The 24,071-nt window shown below is 38.9% G+C and overlaps 1 protein-coding gene across 1 annotated transcript in view; it reads right to left on the bottom strand.

Annotated features, from left to right (window-relative positions):
• The window catches only part of ADGRL4 (adhesion G protein-coupled receptor L4), a 76,002-nt gene that overhangs the window by 31,177 nt on the left and 20,754 nt on the right, over positions 1-24,071 (bottom strand). Inside the window, exon 4 of the mRNA XM_010174810.2 lies at positions 5,466-5,618. Coding sequence (XP_010173112.2) covers positions 5,466-5,618 — 153 coding nt within the window. The remainder of the gene's footprint in view (positions 1-5,465; positions 5,619-24,071) is intronic.

Here is a 24,071-nt window from a genome sequence, read left to right as displayed (position 1 = left end):
GGGGTGGGGGGGTATATAGGGCAACTGTAAAATGCATGTAAACTTTTAATGGAGTACCCCAACAGTTTCTGCATCCACACACTTTTTGCTGTTTTGTGCTAAATTCCCCAGTTCCCTTTCTTCTGCCCACAATCCCAGAGGTCTTCCTGAGGTTCCAGGAGATAGTTGAGGTCCCACCTCACTTTCACATCCCTATATTCCTCTCTGAGCAGTGGCTCTGATTTGCACCTGAAATGCTGCATTTTAAGGCCGAGGTTCAGAAGCTCCCATTGAAAAGCCATCCCGAGTTGAGCATAGCAAATGTGGGCAGGAGAGGTGGGGCTAGAAGTGCCTTTGCCCTCCCCCGCACAACCACCTCTGCTATTCCGAGAAAGCCACCAAGGAAGCAGTGTGTTTGAATGAGTTGGCACAAGTACTGAAGTTTAAAGTATGAGGTTAAACTATAATTGTCTGCATGAGGACAATAGCTTGCTTCCATATTTAATACCCCAAACTGCAAATGTTTCTATTTAATGAGCCGGGTTTTGTATTATCCGTAGTTGTGTGGTTTCTGTGACCTCGGTATTCACAGTCATGGAGCTAACCATACTGTACATCAGTGAATCTGGCAAAAGTGAAGAAAAGGGAGGAAAAAAGCATGATACAGTGCGACACGCAGGCTACCTCGTAATTAAATGCTGTCATTTAAAGACATAAGAGTAAAGTTCTTACTCTTGGCATTTAAATAACCTCTCACTCCAGTAAATTATAAAGCTATTTTTGAAACATGGGGGTGCCTGTCAGTGCCCTGTTGTGTGACTCTAGGTAAGACATACAAACTTTGAATGAATTGAAAAGGCAAGAAGGAAAACCATGACATTACAACATCAGCCTTATACCAAAGATTTCTTTGGCCTTGTCAGCTACACGAAGGAGGACGTGTACATCTTAACAAGATATTCAGCATGTAACACAGTGATACAACACCAGCAACTGACAACAAGCTTTGCTAAAACTTACAATGGCTTATAAATAAATAAATATTTGAATACTTCCCAGACTACCATCACTAAGTATCAGGTTTCCATGTGATTTACTGATGCAAATATTTCAAAATTATTATGATAATTTGCTTTTCATGAACCTAGTTTGATAAATCTTTTATTTGTCATTATCGAGCATTCACACAAATTACCCTTCTCTTTGTAATTATGTCAGATATTAAGTGTAATGGAGATTTTAATGAAAAATCAGGATTATCCAAAACAACAGCAGAAACTGAAGCACCAAGGCATATCTCTGGCAACAGGATGGCTATTTAAAGTCTGATAGAGACACCCTGTCAAGTATATGCAAATAGTCTTTCTGCAGTTCAGTAGTCCATATGGAATGAGCCCATATCATGCTTATGTAATTTACTATTTCCTGGAGAAAAAAAAAAATCCAAAAAACTCCTGGATGACAAAGTTAAAAGGCAGTATGCCTGATCTTCCAAGGTACTAATCAGCTTTGTATCCCTTTTAAATCAATGAGATTGTCAGGGGCAGACAAGAATTTGAGACAGTTGCAAGAATGCTGCTTTTAAGTTCCTGCTTTGAAATACTGTGTGCAGTAGCTGTAGGTTTTTGTTTCTTTATATTTTGTAGTTCTGCCTTTTTAACTGAATATGCAATTGTTGGACCACACACAGACAACATCCTGTCAGTGCTTTCAGGAACCCAATTGTACTGCAGCTTTGGGGTGAAGATCTCAAACCGTCCTCCTTGATCTACTATGGGAGCAGGACTGGGCTGCTAAGGCCTGTGTGAGCAGTCTTCACAGACAGCATTCCTGAGCAAAGGTTGAAGAAGAGCAGCTTTTTAAACAGAAGAGCATTTACCATAGCTCTACAAAAAGCCCTGGCCTTTTAGTAAATATTCAAAACAAATCCTGGAGCTGAACTTTGAAGCTTTTGTAATAGCTCCGATCAGAAAAATAATATCACCAACACCACTTAGGCTAGCGTGAAAATAGATTTATAACCTTTTATTTTATTTCTGTACTTTGTCACTCCTCATTTACTGCAGTAGGCAAGGAAATTCCAATTAAATTAAAAGTACTGAGAACAGTTATTATGTTCAGTCTTGCCAATTACTGGATTGTACCTACATCGCTTTGATTCTTCACCAGTCAGTCAAGACAGCTTGATGTCTACATTATACCTTCTGCTTATTAGTAGCTTGCAAGTGATTGAAAAGTCCAATTGCAAAGAGCTAGATGTTCCCTCCCCATGTCTCCATACTGTGGAAGGCAGCAGCACACACAGAGTAGAAATGAAAAAGCCTATGAATGGCACAGTAAAAGAAAAGTTAGCAATGTGGCATAATGCCATATCCCATCCACTGTACAACTCCCCTGTCACAGGAAAGGATGCGATGGAGAATGGGTGCTTTCCCAGTACTCTGAAGAAGCTGAGAAAAACCTGAAGAAAACTAATAGCGTATTCCTGGAAAAGGCAGAGTAGCACAGATGTCACTTTCATTTTGCAGATGGCCATTTTCACATTTTTACTTTGTTGACCATGGTGAAAAAGGTAGGTTTATATTTAAACTTTTTATCTGCAGCTGAACATTCAATAAAATGTGAAGTCTAAGGAAAAAACATGGCTTTTACGCAGTAAATAGATTTAATAGCTCACATTCAGGACAACAGAAAAATGTAACCTTCAGAAATATCACATCACTGCATTCCTCTTTTCTTCTCAATTTCCTTTCTTTTTTTTCTCTCTCCATTCCTACCCTTCAGTTCCTCCTCTATCTGCATGTTTCATTATCATCTCTTCATTAATTCTGCCTGATAACATGGACAAAATACTATTGACACTCAACTCAAAACTCAACATTCTGTTTGAATTAAGGGTGGGTGAACTGATATTTCCCAAAGCTGCAATCCCAAATTTTCTTTTGATCCACTACCTTGAGAGTTATAAACACTTTGTATTCGGAAGTTTATTATAGTACCAAAGAGGGGAGGAATGCACATGCATATGCATGTGGACTTTATCATGGACTCACACATATGGTGATGTACCATACTTGCACCACTGGGAACTCCAGGTAGTTTTGATGGGGTTTGACTATAAGCAAATAGGTTGCATAATGGCATACTCTCCAAAATTCAACCACTGTATTTTTAAAGTTACTGACACATACATTATACATATATATTAAGAAAAAAACATAAGGCTTTGCAGAATCTACAAATAATTTTGGCCCCTATAAACTTGGGTAGGATGGTAGCTCTGTCCCCCGATTTGTACTGGATAACTTGCACTGTATTTACAGTGAAAATTTAATGCTTTCTTCAGCTGTGTATAGCACACCCTGAATACACTACTGTCAGCAGCTTGTTTGCAAGTCATATCTGTTACCTGTAGCAGCAGATCCATTGGGTGCAATATATCCTATTATGGTTTTCCTGACAGATAAAGTAGGAAATTAATTGTGGATCAAAAGGTTGTCTTCAGGACTGCTTGGTAGAGTAATCAGTACACTGGTTTAATGAGAAAAGGTGCCCACAGGTAATTCTTAATTTCAGTGTGAGTTTTAGAAGCTTTCAGCTCCTCCCATATGGTAAACTAACCCCCGGTAGAGGATGAAAAAAGGATCAGTCTGCCCAGTAAAGAAAAGAGGGAAGAAAAAAAAAAGAAAGAAAGAAATTAGCAAGCTAATGTTAAAAAGCTGAAGTGGCACAAGAACAGTCAGAGAAATAACTTTGAAGACAAAACTTCTGTAGCTGAGGAAATGTCATAATGTAAAAATCAAAGCCTGGACCAGAAACTGCAAGAATATTTACAGCTCAATATGCTAACAGTCTCAGTCCCAGCTAATTTAAGAACGATTCATAGCAGCTGGATAAAGCAGAGCTCTTTTAGATGGATGTGAGCAATGGGCAAGAAATGTTGATTAGATCACTTTCTGGCTTAATATGCAGCCATTCTGCTGATATTAAGAGCAGTAAGAAGAGAGGTTGTCAGCACTCACAAGCTCACAGGAGACATATCTAGAATGAGACACAGTCAGCATAAAGGTGTAAAGGGCAATAGATTTATTTCTCATTTTCCCATTCCCTGAGGACTGTTGCAACATACAGAGAAAATTACCAGGAGTTTGAAATAAGATAAATAGTTACAGTTCTTCCATTCAAAGGAAACCCTAAAGGATTGCATAGTTGTTCAGAAATAACATTTTTCCAGAGAACTTTTCCTCCCCTGTAATCTTGAACATGCTCCATCCAACTGCTGCAGAAACAGGCTGATGGATGGCACAGGAGGTAGGATAACTACTGATCTTGCCCATTGCTTTTGATCGGACTTGAAAAATTCTAAAAAATATCCCAACCAAAGCCCCCCAAACAAAAGATATGTGGAGCATAGCAGGTCAAATGTATAGGGAACTTTATTGGTCCCAAGTGACCTGAATGCAGAATACTTTGTCACTCTGCTTTGTTTTAAGAATATGACCACCTTGCTCACAGGTGAGTTAAACAGGGGCATAATTGGGTGGATTAGGGATTTCTGCATTACCTTAACTATATATTCATCATCCAGAACAGCAACATGTGGATTAAAAATATTGTGAGCAGGGTCAAGATTAAAGTGTTACTGAAAGTTGACCATGAGCCAACAATGCACCCTTGCAGCCAAGAAGGCCAACAGTATCCTGGGGTGCATTAAAAAGGGTGTGACCACCAAATCAAGGGAGGTTCTCCTCTCCCTCTACTCTGCCCTGGTGAGGCCACATCTGGAGTATTGTGTCCAGTTCTGGGGTTCCCAGTTCAAGAGAGACAGGGAACTTCTGGAGAGAGTCCAGCGGAGGCTACTAAGATGACTGAGGTGCTGGAGCATCTTTCTTATGAGGAAAGACTGAGAGAGCTGGGCCTGTTTAGCCTAGAAAAGACTGATAGAGGACCTTATTAATGTTTATAAATATCTAAAGGGCAGGTGTCAAGAGGATGGGGCCAGACTTTTTTCAGTGGTGGCCACTGACAGGACAAGGGGCAACAGGCACAAGCTGGAACACAGGAGGTTCTGCTTAAACACGAGGGAAAATCTTTACTGTGAGGGTGACGGAGCACTGGAACAGGCTGCCCAGAGGGATTGTGGAGTCTCCTTCTCTGGAGATGTTCAAAACCCACCTGTGTGCAGTCCTGTGCAACATGCTCTAGGGGAACCTGCTTTGGCAGGGGGGTTGAACTAGATGATCTCCAGAGGTCCCTTCCAACCCTTACCATTCTGTGATTCTGTGAAAGCAATGGCAGCTGCTGCGTTATCATTGAGAAGTGTGTCCTGAACTGGAATATTAAGCCTGTACCAGTCCAATTTGTGGGAATTTTGCATCAGACACCAAGCTTCACAAGTCTGAACGCATTTTTCTAGATTTCTGTATTTAACAGAAGCAATAAGAGAAAAGTGACAACATAAAACTAGCTGGCAGACATTAACTTACCCACGCAGAAGGTTCCATCGTTAGGTACAAAAGTTTGTTGCCCATTGCTGGATTTAAAGCCAGGTGCGCACATGCAGAAATAGCTTCCCACTGTGTTTGTGCAATTGGCATGCTCTCCACAAGGCTGAGTAGAATTTTCACATTCATTATCATCTGTCAAGACATAAATTATGGAGAAATATATTTGCATTTGCCGACTGAAGAAAACAGTAAAGTAAAATCTTAATTTGACCTCTGGTATTTTATTTATGCAAGTTTTGAATGCTGAGCTGGCACTCTTGGTGTTTGTCCATGTAGTTTTCCCATTACCAAGGATGTAATCAGGTGTTCAGCAGCACCCTTCTGTCCTCATTCTATGTGAGTCAACTAATGAGAAAACCAGTGGGATACTGAAGTGAATGGTTTAAATGAATATTCACTTAGAATAAAGGATTGAGATAAGTACATGTTCTGCCATGGTTGTACTTCATAACATTTTTTAGTACCCAAAAATCTACAGGTAGTCATACCAAGGATGCATCTGGGAATTTAGAATCATAGAAAACAGAGTTCAAAAGGATATCAGGAAATCACCCCTTTTGTTCTCTAACACCAAGTAGGATCAATATAGCTAAACTGACAGGTTTTTTTTCTGGCCTGTTTTTGAAGACTTTCTGTGGTACTTCTCAGCTTACTAAGTTTGTCCTACTGACTGACCTGAGTTTTCAACCACACTGTTTTTTTCTTAGTTATCCCAAAGATATTTACCAACAGATGAGTACGATTCATGGCTTGATCTGTACCTCTTAGCAATTGCTGTGCAAGTCACCGGTTTTGTACCTGCAAAATTACATGATCTATTTTACAGTGCTGATCTCACACCCCCAGTGTTACAGGAAAAAAGGAACTATATGCACAAGTTTTAAGACTACTTCCTCTCTGCAGAACCTCTACACATGCTATCATTGTGAGCACAGGGATCTAGCTAGCTTCATCAAATGAAGTCATAAACTCATGCTTTGAACTGCATAGTTGTCTTCTACAATGACTCAATAAAACTGTTTCCTCTCCAGAATCTTCCATGGTCCCTCTTACCTATTAAACAGTTTTCAGACTAAACTCAAGAAAAATTTCAAATGTTTCCTTATCCAGACACTCTACTTACGAAACCAAGAGCAACACTCACAGTACTGATAATTCCATCTTTCCAAATAGGCCACTTCTCCCAAAACACCCCAAAGCTCCAAAACAAACAAATCAATGAAATTGCCCCAAAGAAGATGACACTCTGAGTAGAGTTCTCTATTTTCAGCAAAATGAAAAGAGTTAAAAGCTTCCTGAAGTCTACTGGGATTTTATTCTTGTTCTCAAGCAAAAGGTACTCATAACATGATGAATGACAGGAAAGAATTCTAACAGGGAGAGAAATAACAATTTATTGCAGAAGAGGAATGATTAAGGAGCGTGACAGGGAGAAGAAATATGATTTCAGAAAAGACGCCCAGGGATGAGTTTCAGAAAGGTGCTTCTGCTTCCTGATGGTCAGTGTTCTCATAAGGTGTTTACAGAGATAGGGTACAGATAAATAAAGTGTCACATAAGCTAGGGAAGTGACAAGATTAAAGTACACCAAGATCTGTAAAGTGTTGCAAGAATACATTTCTGCAATATAACTTAGTCACAACCCCTAGAATAAGGTTGGAAAAGGATATTTTTCAGATTTGAAGTCTGATGTCATTTTGAATGTTTCTCAGTTGACTCTCAGATGCAAATATCAATTCAGAACTGCAGCTTTCCTCTGGGGAATTTGGGTCAACAGTATCAAATGGATTACGCTCATTATAACTAAAATTGAATGTAATTTAATGAGGAATCCAAGTAGAAAAGCACTTTGCCAACACAAGTAAAAAATATTTATTCTACAGCTTTGTTATGCATGAGAATACAGCAGAAAAGGTGTATGATTTGGATTTTACTTAAAGAATGAAGAAGTAAAACCAAATTAGTTTAAGTGAAATTATGATAGGGGGATAAAAGTGTGTTGTTAATCCAAGTTCAGAAAGCTAAACATAAGGATATGAAAAAATCCAGTTTGGCACATGGCATTGCAGTGATCAGACCCCAGAACACTTTACAAATCTTGGCAGCAAGATCCACTTGTTTGAATATAATTTGTGTTTGCCTGTGTGTTTGGCTCTTTTGCAATTCTAGTTTGCTCCCAGACCCTGGTATTTCATGACATAAAGAAGTGGACTACCTTATTAAAACTGCCAAGTAAATTCGGTCTTGAGAAAGTATTATAGATTCTAGAAAACAATGTGTTGACTTTGGAAAGCTCATGGGATAGTAGTCATGGAAGATGAGAAGCAGAAAGACACTGGTCACTGCAGGATTTCATTCAAATAGCAGGAGAAGGAATAACAGAGCTGATAGGAGAAAAGCAACAGGCTACAAACAAGAACTTTTCTTTTGGATTTGTTTTCTAGGAGCTCAACTATATAGTCCTCAAAATCCAGCACGAGTGCCTTTTTCAAGCTGGTCCAAAATTTTTTTAAACAATATTAGAATCACTTATGCAGCGTTCATCAATAAATTCTTTACAATTATGCCTAATTAACTCTACTGGATTATTGGTGTTTTTCCTCAATATTTAGGATGTCTGTACAGGGTTTAATAGTGACTATATTGCCTAAGAAGGCTTGCCTATTGAAAGAATTGTTTTGACAATTTGAGAAAGCTTTAGAACATGGAAGAATAGCAGTAACCTACATTGCAAACACAAGAATGGATATTTTTAAAAGTTAAATTCATAAGGAGCTTTCTTTTCACTATTCCCATAGTCTAGTGTAATACTGAGCAGATTGTGCTGGGGATAATTTACTGGACCACATCCTGCTTCCATTGAAATTAATGGCATAAAAGTCACTGACGTAAGTAGGCCCAGGGTGGTGCTCGCTATGGAAAACTACTGAGTTAATGAGCCAACCAATTGAGGAAGAATTTTTCCAGAAAAAAAAAAAAAAAAAAAAAAAAAAGGAATTTCATAAATTTCATATAGGGTTTGACTAGATGTCTTTAAATAATCTGCCTAATTTCACACAAAATATTTTACAAGATCGACAATGATGGCAAAAATATCATCTAGTATTCTGTATAAGCTTTTTGAATTTTTTTCTTCAGACAGCAGTTCAATATGAAGCCCAAGGGCTTAAAGTAATTTTCCAAATTTTACATGATTTATAATATTATTGGATTTATGATTTAAAGGATGTCAGGAAAAACCAACAGGATTCATAAATGGAACTTTTTCTTTTTTGGGGGGAGGGGGATTGTTTTCTAAGAATTTTTTTTTTCTATATAGAGATGATACTTTAAATGACAGTAAGCACCTGCTTTGTTGCTACCTAATTACATCATGTGCATTCACTGCTGGCATAGATACCCATTGGACAGTACCGACAGTATTTCAGGAATGTACATTCATTTAAAGACTTTTTTTTTCTTTGTTTTGAGTAAATGAAAAAAAAATGGGAGACTTTTAGAAAAAAGATTGGCCAAATGACAAGGTTAATTATTGTGGTTAAATGGTAATACAGCATTTGGCCTTTTTGATACATAGGATATTTGCAGAATAGCTGAATTGTTTTGAGAAATTATTCTTTGATGGGTGGGGAGCAGGTTGTTGTTTGGGTTTGTTTTGCTTTTTAGTTTTTGTGGGTTTTTTTCATGGCAGTTCTATGCTATTTGGATTGCTCTAAATTCTCATCATTAAAAATCACAATGTGAGAAAAGTTATAAATAGTTTCCTAGGAAATGTGTTAAATAACAAAAGATGGGTGGATATGGGAATGTTATGTATGTGCACCTAAATATTGGCAGGATGCTCACATGATACAGGTGTAAAATATGGATTCTCCATTTTCACCTAAAAATGCAGCTATTATGTATTTTACTGTACATAAATGTAAATATGGTTAGAAGGAATCAGCTACTTGCTGCATGTAACTGTTTCTCTGCTAGTCTCTTGAAAATGTATAAGGATCTTAAAGAGCAAAAAAAACCCTGAAAAGCTGATATACCCATTTCAAACTCAATTTGAACTGAGGATGGTAATTCTGTATTAAAAGCACACGTGTTCATTCATACACCACCACCGGTATAGGATTGAGTAGCCCCGCTCAGAAGTTTAGGCATTGATGGAAGTCTGCCCCTGTCACAAAGGACTACAAATTGGATCCAGCATTTGAATAATCACTCTATTACATCAGGTAACTTCATTAATTGTTAAGTAAAACATGCATGAATTTTGTTTAGCATTGATATAAAACATTTTTGTATAAAGTGCATTCAATTCTTTTAGACATTTTAGAACACATGAAATACAAAACGGGAGAATGACTTGTGGATTTTCAGGCCATGATGCAGTTGGGAGCTAGGGGAGTCTGATAAGATTTAAGAAATAAAGGACAGAGGAAATTTCTCCTATCATATTCCATACCCTTTCTAAAGTGCAAGTTTTACCTTGTCATATATCCTGTTTTAATACTAGGTGGTTATCAAATTATAATCTACAACAGGAAAATGCCAGGGCAACGACAGCTACAAATGACATAATTTGTTATTATTGCAACAAGCATAAGAAAATGCTTTGAATTATCAATTTTAGACATAAGATTTTTTAAAATACTGTTTACATATTTTACATGAAAAATATCATGAGGGAAAGTCTTATGGTAGTGGATTTATCCAAACAGCTTTGAAGAGTTTCCATTGCACTGAGTTCATGTCTATGATAGACTTTTGGCTATATGATGACATATAAAATTAAGAGTTAGTTTGGGGGTGAAACTTGTCATATTAATTCACTGGTTTTTTTTTTGGTTGTTTTTTTGTTTTTTTAAATTTGTAAGTGACCTGATTGGAAAACTAGCAATGTTGAACTTGTAGTTTGGTCACTGGTGATAGCCAGCTGGAGGACTCCTGTGGTGTGATGGCCCATGGCTGAAGGAGCTTGACACCTGGGAGCCCACCACATGGAAAGCGTGCCCTGGAACTGCACAGCCCATGAGCTCCACCCTTGACTTCAATGCTCCCAGCTTTTCTGCAGAACAGCTGGAATTCCCAAAGTCTTGGATCAAAATCTGCCAGCAAGACCTACATCTCCCAAGGCTTTCTACTGGGGCCTTGCTACAGGCAGACCACTTGAGGTTGTTCCTCTGCTTCTTTGTCAGGGTTGCAGTCCTGGCTCCCCACACAGGGTAATTTGTGCTGTGGCCAGGATGCTTTGTGGTTTCTGAATGTGATAACCAGCCAAGCTGGCCAGAGAGGCAACAGGCTTCCCAGGGCAGCAGAAATCTAGCTGTTGCAGGTGAACTATTTTGACACCTTGACATTCCAGAGAGGATTTTAATGAATTAAGAACTTCTGATTTAGGGCTTGAGTTTGATAACCTGAGTTTTCCCAAAGCCATTCCTGAACAAGCATAGGCACAGTGGTGTGGTTTTCATAAGTTTAATGAATGCTTGATATTACAAAGGACCACAAGCAGCTCATGCTGAGGCTGTTATGGTATACTACAATATATTCACATTCTACTCAGTGCATTCCCTAGATGATGTAAAAAGCAATTAAAACATTGACAATTAAATTTGCCGCAATCCAGGCCTTTTGAAATCAAGGTTGGAGGCCCCTGGGGCATAACCATCTATCAAGAACAGCAGTGGCAGCACAGGGCTGGGGACCAGTATCAGACACAGTAGTCTGGAAAGTGGACAGCACTGGGTAGGAAGGAAACGCAGCCGGAGCAGCTGGGGAATACAGTGATTCATTGCATCCGGCTGTTCTCTTTCGACAGCAGCCTCTGCTGCCAAAGCTGCTATGCAGCCCCAGGGGGAAGCTAAAACTACCCTTCCCTAGTGTAACCCTCATGGGAGAAGAGTACTTCAAGTGCCTCACTTAACCCCTCAAAAGCAAGGAAATGAAAGGCTTCCTGTAAAACAAATTCTAGTGCTACTAACCCCGCTGTGCATAGCTTGTCTGGAGGTCTCAGAACAGTGGGTGATCTTACATACATTACTTCTATGCTGCAGGACTGTGCATCTACAGCCATCACAGCCAGAGTTAAGAACAGCAATACCATTAACAACCTTGCCTTTCCTTCCTTGTGATGTGTTTCCATTAATGGTAATTTAACACAATTTGTTTATGATTCTCCAAAGATTCAGCATTTAAGTTTGGTCTAAATCAGCATGAAAGAGCAGATGCTTAGAAAAACCACTTGAGACTGCAGAACTGGGCTGGAAATCTCATTTAAATATGAATTGCTTTCATAATGGGCCTGATTCATCTTTGTCCTACACTGGGGCAGGGGACCATGCAGTTGCTGCATAGGAAATCTTGCCACTGCAAGCTCTGTCCTGCTAAAATTTCCTAACTCTCTATCTCCTTGCAAGAGCTCTTCACAATGCTCTCTCAGGATTTTTTTTTTTTTTTTTTTTTTTTTTTAATATATATAGCTTGGCAGGAGTTTTTAACTGGTTTGAAACTGATGGCTCTGCAGCTAGCTGGACTCCTAGAAGTCCTTAGATCAGCAAACAAATATTTTCTCTCATGTTCTTCATAGGCTATGCGTACACACAGAGATGATTTCAGATCAGCAATTCTTTCATGTATGGGTGAACTAAAGGGCCTCACAACAAAAAATTCCCTTAGTCCCAGTTTAGGGAACAAGACAGAACAGTCTGAAAGAAGTAAACTCGTGTTCCTACATATTCAAAACACATTCAGGTTGAGTTTCAGAGAATGGCCAAGGTTTGGAGAGGTTAATACATTATCTAAACTGCTTCTCTCATCTGTTGCTGGCATTTTCAGACATTACAAATTAAACATGAAAAGCATTTATTATTGGGTAAGTGCCAGTGATGAAATTGTCATTTGTTTAGCCACACAGAACAACCTGCCTTTTCAACAACTGTGAAGTATCAAAAAAAGAAAATCTGTAATTTGTGATCACTCATATGTGAAGAATAAGGGAGGGGAAATCTTTAAAAGTGCTAGTCCTTGACTGGAAACAAACCATTTACCCAGACAAGCACCTGTAGGAATTTGAAAATAAAAAGGAAGAGGGTGCTCAAATTAGTGAAACAGAGGGAAAGGGGGGAATAAATAGGTGTTGAGTGACCCAGCACTGCCTCCCCTCCTCCTCTGGAGAGGGGAAGGAGTCTCTGCGCACTGCAGACAGCAGAAACAGGCCCCCACCGCTTCCACCCAGAGGAGACCTTAGAGCTTCACTGACCAGTAGACACCCAGCAAGACAGCTTTAGAGCTGCACAGCTGCAAGTGTGGAGCTTCAGTTTGGGTGTCCAAACCCCAAACTAGTTATTTATTGTCTGGCTGACCAGATCATGAAGGGAAGACCTGTGCGTGCTATGAAGATTCACCCATTCTATTACAGGCAAGTCTCAGAGCTGGTCAGGCATCCCTTGCTGATGTAGTGAGCAGGGTCTCAGGACACCAGTCAGGGGTATGGGTGAAGAGCACAACCCACATCACAGCTCAGGCTCAAGGGACTGAGAGCTGCCACTCACTCTTCGGGGAAGCAGACTGTGACCTCCTTGCACCTGGAGCACTCCAGGCTCCACTTCTACCTTCCTCCTAGGAATGTGGCATTAATTCACCAGCTGAGCAAGTGGCCTGATGAGCTGCTAAAATGCAAAGCTAAAGAAGGAGAGAGACTACAGCAGAGTAACAGCATAGATAATAAAATGGAAAAAAAACCAAAACAAAACAGGATTAAGATGGTCTGCTGGGGTTCTCAGACTGGCTTCAGAGGTGAGCAGTGAAGACTGGATGAATTCTCTGGAAAACTGGGTTAGAGACACTGAATAAAAGGGGATAAAACAATAATCTCATTTTCAGTTCCAGTCACACACAGCTCCTGGTTAGTCACACCATGAACTCAAACAACACAAGGCTCCCATCTGATGGGATGTGAATGAGCAAGATGTCACCACTCAGATCTAAAAATTTTGGTCCCAGGCAAGAAATGAGACAAAAGGAAAATAGTTTAACAAAGAGTTTGATTAGGGAGGAAAAAAACTTCCAGACAGCATTGTCCCAAATTTCAAAACAACAAAAAAACCAAAACCAAAAAAATGTTTATTCGGAAAACACAGCCAGGAAATGCATCACCACTTCACAGCTTACATATGAAAACCACTGTGGTGTCATCATCCTACCAAGATGTGAAAGAGGGGGTAAGTGAAAGACCACACAGCTTGAATGAGGCAGAGGAACATTAAGCATTATCTGATGAGCTTTATCAAACTTGCTACAAGCATCTACAAGCATGCAGCAAAAGCTGTGATAAAAAAATTATGCTGTCCTCTATCAGGATATGGATTTATCCTGCAGTCACAGAGGACTAAGTCCTGGGCTCTTTAGCACCACATAGCAACAGTGGCACTGTGTTCCCACCATGCCAAGGAACCTTGGCTGGAAGCATCCAGATGCCTGACGAGATCATCATGGTGCTCTGAGCACTCTGCAGAGTACAAGAGGCAGTTTCAAATGCTAGGGAGCTGTGAGACTGGTGAGTTCATTCACAGGTGGCACATAGCAGTGGACACAAATAAGAGCTTTATAAATCATTACAGAGCTCCAGGTAACTATCCAGGTACAGAGCTAGTTGTATGTTAAAGGTACTTTTAATTGGAGTTGATGGGAATCATCAGCTGTCATTTTGTTTGGGGTGGTTCATATTATACATTCAGGAGCCAGAGATTAAGATCCAGTTGCTGAAGTCCTCCCTAGACCAGGCAGACTGATGTGTTTGAACTAAAGGGCAAGCTCAGGTTCATCTCTAATCCTGAAGAAGGCTTTCCCCCAGCTCACCTGCTCCATCACTCTTTCTTGTGGTAGGCTCTGAAATAACAGGACTGTTTTTGCATTTACTTCCAAGTTAACAGTACATGCTCATGTTTGGTTTAAGCATGTGAAAAGTCTGTTTCCATAACAGAGCCTGGCTTCAAACTCACTAAAGTCCAAGGAGTGGCTCCCATTAGCCTACATCTTTGCTTTTATTGAAGCAAAGGTGCAAAATTTTCCAAGAGCAGAAGTCAAGAATGAAGACCACATTGCTCTTCCTTTCCTTGTCCCACACAGATCTAATTACAAAGACCCAAGCTCAACATGCTGGCAGGCACCCTGTGTCAAGTGTACTATTTGAGGATTAGACAGAATGCAGTTAAGACAAATCATCAGTTTCTTGGTTTTCCCTCTTCAAAAACACAGAATTAAAACAAGCTGAAGTGCAGCTGAATGGGAATATGCTGGATTTGAACTGCCAGCAGTGTGCAGGTGTCAATGTTTTTCTCAGTGCTACCATCAGAAGGGTTTTAGAATTTTCCCTGTAATTAAAATTACATCATTCTCAATCCAGCTTTCACTTTTGTTGTCAACTTTCTTGTTTTCACTGCAACTCATCCTTCAACTGGGAAGTAAAACAGCATATGCACAATCGGAATATTTTTGCTTAAAGGAAAGTGAGCAGTATAGAGGTTACTAAGCACATCCCTTATTGAGAGGGCTTTGCCGGTGGATAACTATGGCCCTTATGGGACCTGAATGGGCAGTCCAAGTAGAAGTTCTGCTTCACACTACAAATAGACATGTATTTCATTAAAAAAAACAAAACAAAACCCCAAAACATCAACCCACAAAACAAAAGAAAAAACTCAAACAACCTGTAGCCAGACATTACAATTTCTTGCAGACTTCCCATTACCTTTTCCATGTATCATAATGCTGACATAGAATTGGCACCAAGAAAATAGATGTATCAGAATGGGAGGCTGAAATCTTGATTACAATCATTTATATAAACTGAAGAAAGGGTTAATGTTGTGATTTCTGCTGTGTACACATAATCCCCCAATACTCCAGTAGCCACTGTATAATAGCATTCAGGAAAATAAGACTCAAAGTTGTTCATTTCCTAATGCACCTGCTTCTTGCTATTTCCAACACTCATTTCTGAAAACTCTGCAGAACTTTCTGAACCAAAATACATAAACTCAGTATGGCACATGCTGGTGTTTGTCTAAATCCAAACTTTATTTAGCATATTGCAGCAGAAACTTTAAACTGTCCTCTTGTAGAGGAAAGTTTCCCAGTAGCTGCAAAGATACGGCACACTATCATGCACCAAATATTGTGATCCATCTGAACTGCATCCAACAGCTGTTAAATACATCTAAGAAAGGCAGTATAACCATATGAGGATTACTCTATATGTATCTAATCCCTGACAATTACTAGATGGATGTCCCTTACAGCCAGTTACACAAGGGCCACCGCTCAGAGGTCTTTATCTCTCCGACTTCTTCAACAACATCCCATCTAACAGCAAATGAAACACAAAGTTTGAAGTCAGGATAAACATGAGTTCCTACATCTCACATGACCAGACTACCTTCCTGTCCCTAGGAAGGTAAACTCTGTCACTTTACATTTACCACTTTAGCAGCATTTTTAGAAGGGAAAAGAAAAAATGAACTCTACTAAAAAGGTTTTCGCTAAGTCACAATATAACATTACTTAAGAGCTTTAGTAAGAAGCCTTTAATTTGGGCAACAAGAAGAGACCTATATGTAGAAAGGACAATTGGGCTTATCAGTGTTTAACTAGAAGTCTCTCTTCATGCTTTTCAATCTGCTACTTAAAAATAGGTGGTACATTATGAAGTGCAGGCACCATTGCACTACATTATCTTCAATAAATTTTGTCCTTTGAAAAAAATAATTCACTGTAACATATCTGAAACAGTATTGAAAACATTTCTTGCTTTTAGCTTTGAGATCTATATTATCTTCCATTTTGGATTTAAAAAGTAGAATATAATAAAAGATGTGGTTAAATTGCTTTCAAAGAAGTAATAGCTCAAATAACATGGAAGGCCATAAAACAGTGACTTCAGGAGAAGCTATTTTTTTTTTTTTTCCCATTGTGGAACAGTATACATTGATTTCTGAAACCACAGGCTAATTATGCTCTGAATGGACAAAGTTCTTTAAGGAGTCTAGTCTGGGCATCAGAGACAGAGTTCATTATGTACTTTTGGCAAACCCAAGTTACAGTACTCAAGACAAGAGTAGTTTGATGAAATTTGATTGCCAGTACTATTCAGGAGGTTAGATGAGGGGACCTAATGCTAGCCTATGAGGTGCATGGACCTATACTGTTCTAAGTTAATATTAAGGTTAGGTCATTAGAAGAAAATAACACCAATTAAAAAAAAAAATCTATTATTTGCTAAAGTCAATACTGTTTCATTCTTGTAAAAATTTCAAGTGAACTAAGCATCTGAAACAGTCACCAACATAGCTTTTGTGTGGCTTGGTGACAGCGTGTTTTTTTATATTATCTCTATTTGTAAATTATCCCATTTAAACGCTCTGAAATTTGATAGCTTCACTACTGGACTAATTCACAAAAGGAAATAATTTCAATCTATAACTGAGAAAAGCCATTAATTACTGGAAAACATCCAGTCTCCAAATCTGAAGATATCAAATAAGGTCTGGCAAGGAGGAGACAATTAGACTGAGGAATTCTACCCAGAGGGAAAACAGGCCAGCATTACTTCGGCTAGACTAATGACTTCAACAATAACCACTGAAGTATTTCCAGCTACTGTCAATGCTGTAAGTATTTAACTCCATGGTGAAATTGCTTTAACTACTGAAAGTCATATTCTCAGAGATTTACCCCAGCTAAGGCTATGGTACTGCTCAGGCTCAGTTAAAAGGTTGCAGAATTTTGGGCAATCACAGTAACTTTCCCATATAATAGCCAAATATCATCTTAGTGGAACTTGCTCATTTTAAAAGTATTTAACCCTCTTCCTTTCTGGAGCAACCTCTTCCAAAACCCAGATTACTCTAAAGGTCAGATTTCCTCTTTCATCTCTCCCTCCTGAGCCCTAGAGTTTTGAAGTGACAGAGCCTGTTGCCTCCTCATACCAAATTATAAAAAGAGCTAAGGCATGCAATCTGGAAAACTGTAGCTCCCATCAAGTGGCAGAATGAGTTAACTCACTCAGGTCCATTCATGAATTTTGAATATTAGGGGAGTATATAGCATCCTAATTCAACCTAAAGTAACTTTACCCTTGCTGACTACACCAACAACTCTGCACTTCAATAGTTATTACATACTAGGTTGAAATATACTGTTTATTCATAATCATGGTTGTCTATACAACTTTGTAATTTTCTGGTGAGGGTGTTTATTCTTAGATACAAGGGCTAAGGACTTTATTAGCCCAAAGATATGAAACATACTTAGTAGGCAAAAATATAAAAGTTCCATTAAAAACTTATCTACATTTTGGACAGAAGTAATACTTAAAACAGGGAATAATTTTTAAATGTGGCACAGTCAGAACTGAAAACACTTTCAAGTTTGCCTGTCATAACACAACCTGCCATATAAAGTGTTATTATGTGCATTTTAGGCCTGGAAGTACTGACAAGCAGGAGGGTGTAGATATGTTGTAGGAATGCTGTGTAGTTTTCAGCAACTGGAGAGATGCCTGCACACCACACTGGAGGGTTGCGCAGAGCTCACAGGCAGGTTGTACTGCAAGCAGCGATGCTACAATAGTGCTGCTCTCTAGCTGGGCTAATTAGCCCTTTAAATACAGTGTCTATTAGCATGGACATAGCATCGTGCTGCCCCGCCACACTGCTTGCTATTGCTTAACTTGGTTTATCCAGTACTGCACTGTCTCAGCTCAGTAAACACTTGGAAACAAAATCCCAATTACAAAATACAGAGAAAACACTGCTGCCACTGATTAGGGTGAGGGGTATAATACACATACTAAGAAGACAGAAGCCACAGAAAAGGAAGATTGTCATGAGGTACTGAATAAAGGAATGTAAAACAACAGATTTCCACAGACTGCCATGCTGGGGATCTGTCAGAGAGGGAGGCACTGCAGAAACATTCACTAGTGTTTTTCTAAGTATTACTCAGCTGCAATTTTCCCAGTTGGAAATACTAAAAGTTTTTTCCCCAAGCAAATCACTAAAAAAAAAAAAAAGTAGCTTCCCTTCACTTACTGAAATAAAACTCTCAAAGTAAGTGCCTAGATCTAAGTTCAAGCAAACATAATCAAGATAAATATCTAGATTATCAAATAGACTGAATTTGCAGAAACACTGGGTAGATTTCTACAGCATATTAAGTAACCCTGTAAACTGGACCATTTATTAGATATGTGTAGAAGGACTACAAGCTTCTTTCTTGAAAGTGTTGAGCAATAAACCAGTTTAGCAAAAAGCAAAGACTGTCACTTTATGTTTAATCCAGGAAGACTATTACATCAGGTATCAAATGTTTTTTTAATTAAAAAAGTCATTGCCTTTTGTCTTCTGCGCCTGTCTCTGAATGTACCAGCACAGGCAGTTCTATAGGATATCCTTAGTTTCGCTCCAAAAATCCCAGCTCAGTCAAGGTAATGAAGATCCCAGAATAGTTTTTTAAGAAAGGTTCTCTGTGCTCAGATTTGTTGCAAACTTTGTTATAGCAAGCATTAAACATTTATTTTGTTTACACAGTCAAGTGGAGTAGGTTTACCTCTCAAATCTAAATACAGGGTAAGCACAGAAAAAAATATTGTTTAAAAGACATTTATTTTCAAATGGTCAAGCTGTTAAATACAAAAATACTGGATTGGATCTTAAGTTCTTACTCCAGCTCAGAGTGCCAGATCAGGCACCATAAAGTTAACCTCCAGGATCCCATCCATAGATCCACTGAAAGACCTAGGATAGGGGACAGCTGAAGCCAGGAAAAAGGACATGCTGGGAATGGGACAGCAGCACACACTGGTGCAAAAAGGGTAATACCACGCTTTAGAAAGGCTGAGGTTTTGTAGAGGACTAATTATTGTTTAGATGAGGGCTGGACCAGTCCACAAATCCACCCAGGATTTTGAGTAAGGAAAGAGACATTCCTTTCATCTTAACTGGTGACATCCATGATACATCTGTTAGAGGAATGTCGCAGAGTCACTCTGTGAGTTAAAGTCCAGGAAAGAAGGAAGAATTATTTTTGAAGCAGGTACACTTTTAGGCCTTTAAAACTGCAAGATAATGATGGGTTTCTTGAGGAGCAACAAATTTCTTTAGAAGTTCATTTGGTGCCTGTTTTAGCCAAAGGCTGCACTGTCGTATTATTTTATGTTTAAACATACCCTACTCTGACAATCCACTGAAGTCTTTAAAGTCTTCTCATCTTTATTGCAGACAGTACTTTGATCTCAATGCCAGAAAAGGTCAACAGAAGAACTTCAGAATTAGACTTGTTTACATCCAACATACAATATAAATAAGTGAATGCAGCAAGGACATCCCAGGCAGATTAAATGAGACTATGTTTTCCTAGTTCTACTTAAGAAGTTTTTATTTTTGCCAACCATTTTGCAAGTGATGTCATCACCAAATCCAATGAAATTCACTCACTGAAGTGCTTTTCCCCTCAAAATGTTTCATCAATCATAGCTCAGAAAGGCTCTGTCTTAGGATAATTGCAACTTGGCATACCAACAAAGAGCATCCAAGCATCCTCAGCTTCCTTATCTATACAATGTGCAGGGATGACAGCCATTTTATTAGCTGAGATATTGTTACCCCCATCAGATAAAATAGCTTGTTTTGTTGCTTTGATGTTTTCTGTCACCATAGCAGAGCTGTCGTTTTCAACTACACATTGAAGAACGACTTCAGTGGCAGCTTATGTTCCTTCACAATAACACTGCCTGCAAATGTCTCACAGAAAGAGGCAAGGGGTGTACTAATTGCACTTTATCAGAAAGAGGTGGGAAGAGAAAACAGAATTTCTGCCACAGTTATTTCTAGTCAAGACATAATTGCAGAGTCTTCTCTTGTCTGCATTTTTTCCTTTTTCCTTTTCTCACTGGAGAGTGAATTCTCTCTGAAGGGAGAGCCAATTGAGAAGCCACCCAAAAATTATTTCGACCATCCCTGTTCTCCTGCTTCCACATACAGTATTATTAATCCACTGTATATTTAGTGGATTAAAATAGCATTTGGGGTAACTGCTTATATTTTACACTTCTCCACAATAACTACAACTATTACAGCACTCAAAAATATGCATCTTACTTCCACATGCTTGCTTAGATCATACCGACTTTGAAGGCTAACAAAAAATTCCATCATGCAAAGCAATATGCAAACCCATTTAATTTTCTATTTAAATCCTTCCTGACAGAGTGGACTTATCTTGAATTTCACAACAGCAAGCCTGTTAACCAAACTCTGAAGGTGGAAAAGTCTGCATGTCGACACCAGCCTTATCTCATTGTACTATCACTTGGGCAATAATGATATAAAGTGCTGTAGACACAATTTAATAATTCAACATTTGCCAGCTGCTACTGAAGACCTCCCATCTATACTAAGCACAGGGAAGGGCTGTGAGCTCTCCAATGGACTGCTTGACAAATACCGTCCACATCTTTTATATCAGCAGTGCTCTAGCACACAGATTTCTGCTGAGGGATGTTGTTGGGATGATAATGGGAACAGCACAATAAGAAGTCATCAGCCCAGCAGGAAATCTCACCTTTGGTGGCTACTTAGCAAGAGGTTGCCTCTGATAACAAATGGCAAAGTAGGCAAGTGTAAATGGTTCAGGCAATAGAGACATCTCTGTTGACCTTCACAGTTCTACACTTAAAACATGCCTCTAGAGAGACAAGAGGCATTTTCACAGGTGCCGAATCCAACAACCCTGACATAATGACACCCTCCCCTCATCACCTCCCCAGGTAAGTCCCAGATACCAAAAGTGGGTTCTACTATATTTTTTCCAGCTCTAAGTTGCTCTTTCTTCTCCTGGAAGGCAGCTCCCACTCGTCCTTTACACAGTAGTCTCCTTTCCTGATTTTCCACCTCCATCCATGCTTCTGAAGCCGCTTCCACAACTGGAGGTTGTGAGCTGGATGCACCCTTAGAGATGTGACCTTTAGAGTCTTGCAGGTTTCATTTTCATTTATTGACTTTGCTATAGAGTGTGGGTGGAAGTCTGGGGTATCACTTAACCTGCCTTTGTCTCAGTTCCCTATCTACAAATCCTTTTCTTCTACCTTGTCTGTTTTGATTTAAGCAAAACAGACCCAAACTCCTAAAGGTCACATGTGCTTCGATAGCAATATGAACTCATTTGGCAACTTCATCTGGTCTGGGCAAGGGTAAATCAAATAATGAATCCTAATAAATGAAACAAACCGAAACTTCCTTTCTAGCACTGCTTTCTAGAATGTTTTTACTTTGAATGAAAGATGGTGCAAGAATAAATTGCATAGCTAGAAAGGTACCTTGTTTCCCCATTAACAAGCAGAGCTAAAAAGGAAATTATGACATGGATTCAAGTGGTTGTAAGATTTAACCTTGAAATTCTCTTTTGATATCACAGAAAAGTTACACTTTGCACATACTTGTTTCTAAGCCCTGTGTTGTTCCCATTGCTGGGCACTGGGGATACATAGAGGAAGTACTCCAACCCAGTCAATGCATTCTCTCCTCACAGGAAGCAAACAGACCAAACCCTTCCCTAAAGCAAAGTTTCTTCTCCCATGGAAAAAAAATTCCTAGCATAAAATTTAAGATAAAAATTGTGGCCAAAAAAGAAAAAAAAAAGAGAGTTGTGATAGTTTATTTTGAGCAGAATTGCTTGTTATTTTTAAGCATAAATAGGCACCTCAAGGCTACAGTGCTCAGAGCTTTAGAAATGCCTTCAGTATATGAAATGAATACTTTTATAAGATTCAGTACTTTTTACTTAAGGCTTTAACTCTCGAAGTCACATTAGCAACTCTAATAGTCAAAGCTTATAGAAGACAAAACTCAAGTATTAAACTCCTAGCAACAGAAAACATCTATTTTAAATAAAAGAAAATCACATATTTTCATGTTTCCAGTTTTCCAGTTCGCAGGGCACACACATACATGAGATCTGATTCACAGATGCATAACTTGGCAACAAAGCTTCTGCAAATCCAGCAGTCCTACCACTTCTCATGAAATTCCTTGTTTTTCCAGTTTTGTATATGCACCCTGGGTCTACCACATTTTAGACCTCTTGAAAAAATAATAAAATATTAAGAATTACATAATTGTGCTACCCCATTTTGTTGATGCATTTTAAAAATAATCTTCACAAGAATTTGGCAGATCATAAACTACCAATAAAGAGAATAGAGACTAACAGTTACTGGAAAAGTCAAGGGCAGAGAATTACTCATTTCATTACCTGTACACGTTCCTTCAAACAGCTACTGCCACACTTGAGACTTACAGCTCTGACTAACATCTATTAACAGGGTTAGCTCATGCCTGCCTGCCTCACAGGGAAAGTAACCATGCTAGGACCCCACCTTGCTGTCTGCATTTAAAAACATGGAAGTGCTTACCCTTACCTGCTTTTTTCTTTCTGCTTCTCATTACCATGATTCCTGCTATATCCTGAAGCAGAATGTCAGTAGAAATCTCAGTGCTGTTTCCACTTCCTTCCCTTTTAATGGCTAGTTCAAGAAAGAGGTAGTAAATTGGCATCTGGAGTATTGGGGCCCAGGAAACTACTCAGCTGCAATTGAAATCTAGTGTGTGACAGGTGTGACGAGTTCTGGGAAAAAAGCAGAAACTTCCGCAAACGAACTGCAACTGCCAGAATCACAGCAGGATGATGAAAGGGGCTCTTCAATGAACAGAGTGTTCATTGGTCACTTATAAGGGATTATTCAATTATCTAATAATTAAACCTTTACATAATGAAATATTTTTAAAAAGGAGGAGGAGAAAAAACAGCAACAAGGACTTTGCTTGAGCAGATGTAAAACTGACACATCTGCCTCCCTCGATACTAGCAAATTGGCTCTTTCAATATGTTTCATTTGTTCTCCTGCCAATTGCTGATCTCTTGTCAATTTACTCTCAAACTTGGAAGAAAATTAAATGGTTTGATGACATACTGGTTTCTGTATTTTATCTTTGAAATGCAAAATATATATTTCAGTGATCTTAGAAATGTTTCACGTCTTTGAAATCTTTGCAATTGTAAGATGTTGGGCTTGATCCCCATCTGGAACATAAGGGCATAACTCCCTCTAACTAAATTAACCTAGGCAGTTTATCACAGCTAGTGATCTTGTCCATAGTTTTTCCACAGATTAACACAGAACATGTCACATGCTTACTTAGAAATATGCAACGTGAAAGAGGTGACTCCCTATATGCTTTAGGCATTCTTGAAAATACCTACACTAAATGATTGCCTAAAAATGCTTCCTAAAAGCCTTAAATACTCAAAATGAAACAATGGAACTGTCATCACAGCAAATTACACAAGGAAAGAAAAATCATAGCAACATTAACTGCATCAGCCACCTGCTCTATAAAGATTATTAAAATGATGGAAATAGTATGTTGGCTACATCATGCATGCAGACTAAAACCCCCAGCAGGTCCAATATCCCATGCTAGAAGTTGTAATTTATATGTCTGTAATTTATATGTATATTATTTATGCTCTACTATA

Source organism: Antrostomus carolinensis, unplaced genomic scaffold, assembly GCF_000700745.2.
Source record: "Antrostomus carolinensis isolate BGI_N321 unplaced genomic scaffold, ASM70074v2 scaffold6579, whole genome shotgun sequence".
Lineage (NCBI taxonomy): Eukaryota > Metazoa > Chordata > Aves > Caprimulgiformes > Caprimulgidae > Antrostomus > Antrostomus carolinensis.
The sequence above is the reverse complement of the archived record's forward strand: the minus strand, read 5'-3'. Positions and strand labels throughout refer to the sequence as shown.